The sequence below is a fragment of the Pygoscelis adeliae genome, unplaced genomic scaffold, assembly GCF_000699105.1.
Source record: "Pygoscelis adeliae isolate BGI_AS28 unplaced genomic scaffold, ASM69910v1 Scaffold160, whole genome shotgun sequence".
NCBI classification, from domain to species: domain Eukaryota; kingdom Metazoa; phylum Chordata; class Aves; order Sphenisciformes; family Spheniscidae; genus Pygoscelis; species Pygoscelis adeliae.
Genome location: NW_008824035.1, coordinates 1,433,218 through 1,441,366, shown reverse-complemented (window position 1 = coordinate 1,441,366; position 8,149 = coordinate 1,433,218). Strand labels below are relative to the sequence as shown.

The window sequence follows — 8,149 nt, the reverse complement described above, 5'->3', positions numbered from 1 at the left end:
CGGCGCGGTACGTGCTGCTCCTTCTCCTGGCCGCGGGGGTGCGCGTAAGAGCCGTTCCCCGCGCGGGGCTGGGGGCCCGGGGAAGCCGTGGCCGCTTGCCTGGCGGCTCGGGCCTCTCTGTGGGACGGTGCCGTGTGGGCACCCGCGGGTTGCCTGGGGAGCGCCTTTGAAAGCAGAGCTTTCCCGTGGGCCTTAGCTTCGTGAGGGACAACACCTCGCGCGCGCGCACACACACACACACACAGAGGAGATGGGGATGGTTTTAATCGTCCCGGCCACTTTCCGTCCGGATCGCTCTTTAATAAGCCGATCGCACAGACCGCTCGGTGCCTGCCCGAGGACGCGTGAGCTGCAGGGTGAGGCTGGTTTCACGATGACAGGGCTGCGGCGGTGAGCAGAGTTGTTGGTTTTGTGAGACGAAGTCTCCAGAGATTAACGAGATGGCTGGTTGTTGAGAAAACGCATCCTTCAGATTTCATCCCGTTTCGTCAGTATCCCTCTGCCGGGATCTGACTGTGCATGCTCTCCCTCAAGGTCAGTCCCCACTTGCTCTATACAAGTCTCTGTACGACACAACTGGGTCTATGAAATTTTGTACAATACAAACCATAAGGGTGTGAATTTTAAAAAAAAGCGTTGCGAGTCCTATATTAAAGATATGTAATTGTTAATGGTAAAAATAATTAATTAAAAAAACCCCAGCAACAGCAATTCGGGGCAAAATACTTCAAAGAAAGTAGGTACGAAGCCTTCCTAGGTCTTCAAAGGCAGGATTGACAGACTTGTGAGTTGGGTGTACAGAGGTCACAGACTGCTGGGCTAATGGAAAACAGAGTTAGCTTGGGTTTCAAGGTCTACTAAGTCGGGTGTTACACATGTTGACTATATTTGGGAAGAAAACATAAAAAAGGCACTGTTAGCTTATAGTTGGCTGATAAATAGGTCCCTGTTACAAACAGGTAGACATTTTGGAAGACTAAAGTAGCTCTCATTATTTCTGTAGGATAAGTGAGAAGAAAATTATTTGGAAGCTGCTCTGTTTTTAGGGAATAGACAGTAGGAAGGAGTACAGAATAGGTAAGTAAGGGTGAATTGCTTCTGTCTGTAAGCAAGAATGATGAAGCAACAAGGTAGAGACGAGATACCTCCCCTTATACAATCAATAAATAAATGGTTGCAGTTGTGTGTTGTCTCCTGAAAAGTGGAGAATGCTGGCACCTGATGCTGCCCCTACTTCCACTGCATTACAGAGCGAATGCTAGGTGTGGTTTCCCCCCCTCACTCAGTTCATTTGCTCTAAATAACATGTGCTTCCCCATGTTAAAACCTCTTCCTTCTACCCAATGACAGAGTATGTGAAACGTTCCTGGATTGAAAACATTGAAAAAATCTGTAATTGGGTTTTCCCATCAGAAAGCAAAGTGCATTTTGAATAGTTTGTTTTGCTTGGGCAATGCCATGACCAGGATCCTGCCTTGTTCTGGAGGCGCACATAGAGCTGAAAGCTGGACGATGTGGATGTGCAAGCGATGAGAAATAGGTAATAGGGTCACCCCCTGCCCCGGGGTGTATGCACCCAGCTAATCAGCAGTTTATAGTGACAGCAATGGGGGGGCTCCGTTCACATTACACTGTAACACAGAGGTGGCATTCCTAACTTTAGGCACCAGAGTTCAGTTTGCCTCAGTTACTTTTTTACTCCTGGTCAGCATTCCTGACCCAGAGGCATTAGCTATTCGAGGCCCATGGTGAAACTCAGCACTTCCTAGCAGTTTGTGTAAGAAACCATGAAAAGGTTAATAACGTTGGGAGAAATTAGTGCATTATAATGAAGGGTACAAATGTCCTATACCTCATTAGATCAGCTGTAATCCAACATTAATTTTTTATGAGATTGATATTATAATTAGCCAGTCCCAAAATAAAAGCAATTCTAACTGTTTAAATCCCTTAAAGTTCAGCAGCTTGTTTGGTTTTTTTTTCTATCATCATTTTCAAGGTTTAACTGATATCTAAAGCACAGAAGAGTTGGGTATTTGACATTTCCATTTGTCCCTGACTTTTATTTCATGGTCATCTTGCTTCTAAAATGCCAATAAATCTGGCTGTGAAGAAATACCTCTCAGAAAGAAATACATATCTGTTAGTTCAATCTGCAACTGGCTCACGGTTTTGCAGGAGGAAAGAAATCTGCAATGTTTCTCAATGAGGATGTTAAAGTCTGTAGGTTTCTTGTTGCCCCTTGATAATTAAACCTGTATTCCTGGAAGCTGCTCATTATTTTTTGTTTTATTGGATTTCAAGTTGTTTTTAAACAGAACCTGATCAACAGTAATTTAACTTTTTGGTTTTCACCTGGTCTTTATTGCCTCATGATCTTCAAGAAAAATTGAATATTTGGTCAAAACCTGACTGACTATTCCTGTGCTGTTAGGGACCTGGCCCACCTTTCTTCTCTACTAGCATGTAAGTTTCATCCTTTTCTTACCGTGGCAGGATAGCATAATCAGGAGGATAAAGGTTTTTTGAAAACAGCATAGCTGCTGCTAATGGAAGCTGTTCTGAAATGTTAAGAAAGTAGCAAAAGTAGATGGGAGTCCACTTTGTTTCCTTATGATTCAGACAGCCTAAGGAAAGGCTGGGAAAGACTGTATCCCCCAAAAAAGCGGGTAGGGCAATATGTAACATTTTTGCCAAAATTGGAGCTTTGAAAGAGCCTAGAAAACCCTGGAACAAAGAAGTCTGAACTCCTACAGGAACAACACAGCAAAGAAAGAGCATTTGTGATTCATTCTGTCCTCCCCTGTAGCACCTGGGGGGTTATAGATTTGGCGTGCAGTCGTGGACTAAAAAGCAGTAACAGCAGATGGATCACCTTGGCTGTGCAATAGTTACCTTGTCCTTGCTCGCAGTGATAGCCTCATGGTGCAAGAATAAAATGTTCTATCAAGCCATCAGATGCTCAAGCGTGTCCTCCGTTTGATTAGGCCTAGGAATGCTTTTTTATTTTCCCACATCCATAAATTACTTACTCCCATGAAAGTTTTCGTGAAACTGTGATTTTTGTTTTAAATCAGTTACGTAAACACTGGTAGATACAGCCATGCTAAATATTTTATTAAATAAGCGTGGTATCAAGCTGCTGAAAATCTGCTGGGGCTGAAAGCATGGGTTGGGGGTAGGGTCAGGGGGAAGGGAGACTTGCATGGTCCACACTTGGCAACACTGCAGTGCGAGTTCAGCGTAACCCTGCCAGGGAGCGGGCTGGTCCAGTGGCACTGCCTTGGCCGAGGAGTACGGCACTTGGGGGTGAAGGTAAGCAGTGGAGGTACTAAGGGGGTACGTGCTACCTCTGGGTCACCCGCCCTCCGATTGTACCCACCCAGATTGTAGTTGCTCCTCATAAACAAGAGCTGTAAACATTGCAAAACTGTTTGCTGTGAGTGAGGACTGTACATAAAGTGTGTCTCTAAAAGATATCATTGAAAGACATGCTGAAACGTTAGGCCTAAACATTTCTCTTGGGAGTTGCTTCCAACTGCATCCTTTTCTCATTGAGATGTCATCTAGTTTCCCTAAGGTAAGTAAGTAGTTTGTAAATATGCTAAATACCTTCCCCTCTTTGGTGTGTGACTACGCCAGAGTAGCTACCTTATCATGGAAGATAAAGGCACGCTTGCTCTAGTGGAAGATAATGCTTCTCAATGAGTTTGTGTTTCATTACACAATAAATTGTCTTTTAAGATACTTGTAGTGTGATAAAGTTGAATGTGCGAGGGAGCTAGCTGAAAGTCCCCTTCATCACTGCATCTGCGCGACAACCATTTTAAACTCATCTCCCAGCTTCATACAAGTTTAGGGAAAACAACGTATTACTACAATTGAATTGTTGCTTCAGAGAGGTTAGTTCATTACACAGTTGAGACTGTTTCACTGAGCAACAGCAGAAACTGAGACAGAAGCAGAACAGTTTTAGACGTTTATTGTAAAGACCTTTACAATCTCAGTAGAGAGATAAGGATATAAAATGATGTTGTTTGGAATAATTAAGGCTGGTTGGTGGTCATCTCTATTTCACTGTTCAATGGAACTCAAGCAAAAGCAACTGATTTCTGACTGTACATATTTTTATTTGTGTTCCATCATTACAGTGAGATCACAAGTTATTATTTCAGAGACTCAGTGCCTGCTTATTATAAAACAAAGGACGTTATTTACATGATGAAAGAAAAATTTCAGCATTTTAGTGGAATGGATGACTGATACCGCAACAAGTTTAGTCCACGTATTTCCCCAGAATGTCACCATCTCTAAACAAGTAGTAGTCCTGCAAAGAAAAGAAACATTAGTGCCTGTCATATCAGTTGTTTTGCAAATACTGCCTTGTTCTGAAGTCAGGGCTACCACAGTCCTGAAGTACAAAATCAAAAGCGAGCTAACCAACACCAGCTCTACCTCTTGACTTCTTGAAACGATTTTTTTCTGTTGTTCATAAGTTACTCTTTGGGAAAGCTACCAAGTTACTATTTTTAGTAGTAGGAAGTGCAAGAACCATTGCAAGAGAATTCTGCAAGTTTTCCCTGTCAAAAGCAAGGATACCCCCAGTAATTTCAAAGCCTTTTAGGGTTCCCTCTACTATATGCTTGGCATACGGAGCCACTTCATCCACCCAGGAGAAGTCAGGCCAGAGGTTTCCTTGATTACTTCCTTTTAAGCAGGGGTGGAAGCAGCAAGTACCCCAGGTACCAGAAGCTGGCTGGATTCAGCTGCTGCCGCTAGAATACCAACAACTGCATTTCTTGAATGCTGCTAACCCTATGAAGTAACTACAGTATTTATCACTGGCAGTACGACATTTTGGGAACCAGCTTAATTTGCATTCACAAAGTTGGGAAACCTACCTTATCTTCTAGTACAATCTTAGTACCACCATATTCTGGTAGCAAAACCTTTTCACCAACTTTTACACTCACTGGCTGAATCTCACCGTTCTGAAAGAAAAAAGAAATCCTTAGTTTTCCACAATATAGACAGATGTAATAGAATTCCTCCAAACTACAGTGATCCATCCACATATAAAACATTCAGGAAATCACAACAACTCTGTATTTTCATTGTACAGTGAAACTAGAATATATGGGTTTACTAGGAAGAAAAGCACACCACTCAGTTCTCAAGCATGGGAGTCCTGCAATATTTAGGCAGTAGAACTGCAGTGATTTTCTGAATATAATTGATTTTCATTTAGTTTTCAGTGTAAATACAACTGTGACATCTTTGCTTGACATACTGAATAGGACTTCACTTAAAGAAAAAACCACTCAAGAAACCTGAGAAATTAAGTGACAGACCATGAAACCCCCTTCTCAAATGAAGGGGGAAAGTCCGTTTCCATACTCTATAGCCGACGCTCATTTCTCCACGTGCCAGTTAAAAGTACCTTCCCATCTTTCTTACTTTGATCAACTTGTCACTGTTGCTGGCAAATCAGTTGTTGAGAAACACCTGATAAAGTTTAATTATATTAGCTTTAAAAATCAGATACTGACACAAAACAGCGTGATATGTATGGAGATACTCATGGCAAAGAAGAAGTCCGAGTCAACATGCCCGAGTTGACATTTAACCTGTTTTCCATTATTGCTGCTAACTAAACACTACTTTGGTGGGGAAAAAAACCCTTCTGATGCTGAAGCCCACAGCTATTGGCATTGTTGTTAAGTGAAAACTGTTTTTGTTTATGATCCCAAACGCGTATTCAACATGCAAAATTAACAAAAATTTTTTTAACGCTTATTTCTTTCGATTCCCGATTTTCTTTTGTCCAGTAAGCCTAATCCTTATGGACAATGATATTTTGCACAGCACAAGACAGCAAATGCCACATTCTGGGATTCCACCCTGCTCACAAGTCACAGAAATTCGGGCATGTAATCATTTTAACAAAGGCAGCTGCCGGTCCTTCAAGGTTTTGGCTGAGAAGCGATGAAACAAGATACCCTGCAAAACACCGTTTATGTATTTAAAACTGCCCCCCCCCCAAAAAAAAAAACCCAAAACCAAAAAAACACCAAAACCACAAAAAAAAGCAAAAAAAAAAAAAACCAACCCACCAAAACCCACACCACTACTGCGTAAAGCGGCTTAAATATAAATAAATAATATTGATTTTAAAAGGCAAGTATTTTCCATTTTACAAGTGACGAAAGGAATGCTGGAATTCAAGGCTGGAGCCAGTCAGGAGAACTTGAGATTTCCACCTCCTCTTTGAGCCTGTACTTCCAGCTTCAGTCATCGCCGTCATCCTTTTTTGTGAGCTATCACTACATTTACACTGCAACCATCCCTTTCTTATGATAATATTCCAGCTACCACCGCACCATTACTAATTTTGCCCAAATGTAACGCTTCAGGATATTTACCTTTCCTCTGCCTCCTGATCCAACTGCTACTACTGTCGCTTGTAGCACTTTCCCTTGAGCTTTTTCTGGAATCATGATGCCTCCTTTGGTTACCGTCTCAGCCGCACATCGCTCAACCAGAACACGATCAAAGAGGGGAAGAAATTTCCTAAATGCTTTTCCTGCCTGTGGAAATAATTGTACATTGTAACAAGAGGAACATTACAATGAAATTGCAATTTAAAAGAGTTTAAAAAAAAAAGTGATTTCTCTTTTGAGAGAAGTTAATATTTGAAAAAAACTGCTGAGCATTTATTTCTAATAGTAGCAAACATACGCCACCTTTGATTGCATCAGAAATTGCTAAAGACACAAGCAGATGGTGGACAATCCTAACAGTTCAGCAGCAGGAAGATGTACTCCAGCTGGGGGGGATAAACCACCACCAGATGGAGCAGCCTCCTCCTCTGGCTGAAAAGCTCCACAGGCTTTTAATCCCAAACCCTTAGTTACTCTAGCTCGGGGACCATGGTTATCGATTATACGTAATATATTGATTCAGTTCACAACCAGATTTAATGACGATTCAGGACCTCTTGGGACAGCTGCATTTTTATTCGTGGAGTGTTTTATAGTAAAGCAGCAAAAGTCTAGCCAGGTACCCCACATCAGTCTTTTTCAGGTACTCAAACCTTAGCATTTCACATGATGACATACAGCCTCCAAAGTTTGGAGCGGAAAGTGCTGTTACTTGTATTGACTTCTACAAACAGACTGCAACTTTACAAGAAACTTTAGGTTTAAGCCCCTAAAAATAGGAAGGTAGGCATACTTCTACCTTGACTGCTTCAATATCTGCCTTTGCTCAAGCAGAGTTAGGGTGGGGGTTTTGTTGGGTTTTTTTTTTGGTTGGGTTTTTGTTTTGTGTCGTCCCCCCCCAACTACTTACTGCTACTTGGCTGCATTTCAGAAACAGCAGTCTAACTCCCATGTGCTAGATAAATGCAAGCACCGAATCCCAACAAGCAGGGGTCAGGAAGAAGGAACTTGCTTCGATTTAGAGGGAAAGGTATGGCGACTTGCCAAGTCACATGGAGATAGTGCTCCACTGGACAGGTACCCAGAGCCCTCTCTCACAGAAACAACTAGAAACAAGGGCCTGGCACCCCGGCGCCCTTTACTGATACTCATCAGTACACACATACACTTTAAAATTGGGAGAAAACAAACTTACGGGCAGAGCACGAACAAAAGACAGTACGCGAAAGATGTGTGTGCCCCCCAAGTAATGCTACTACCACAATGATGAAAAACAGCAGAGGGAGAAGGCTGCCAACTGTGATCGTTTTCATTCTGTGAAGATAACATCTCTGATCCTCCCTTTCTAGAGGTGTTCTGTGTTTGACAGAAATAAGCGGCCGGACTTAAGACCACGAGCATTTTACACTGAGTTTTAAGAAATGCTAATTCCTCACGTTAGTAGGATCATAAGAATAAAGTATCGCTGCAACAGTAAGGGCAGCTCTGCCCTTACCCAGCGCTCCTTCAAGGTTAGATCTCTGTAAAAAAGTTTGTAAAACCTAGAGAACGAGTGATCAAGAACGCAACGTAAAAGGTTTCATTTTTATCCCCGAGCTCCGCACCGCAGCCCTGCCCAGCGCACTTACTGCTAACGGGACCCCCCCGCCGCCGCAGCCAGGCAGGAACGCGGCGCTGAGGCGGCTGGGAAGCCAACGGCAGCCCCTACA

At 42.7% G+C, this 8,149-nt stretch overlaps 1 protein-coding gene across 1 annotated transcript in view; it reads right to left on the bottom strand.

The window, feature by feature from the left end:
- Window positions 1–8,149, bottom strand: part of LOC103924332 (MOB-like protein phocein) — a 21,532-nt gene that overhangs the window by 11,289 nt on the left and 2,094 nt on the right. Inside the window, exon 2 of the mRNA XM_009332835.1 lies at window positions 6,423–6,587. Coding sequence (XP_009331110.1) covers window positions 6,423–6,587 — 165 coding nt within the window. The remainder of the gene's footprint in view (window positions 1–6,422; window positions 6,588–8,149) is intronic.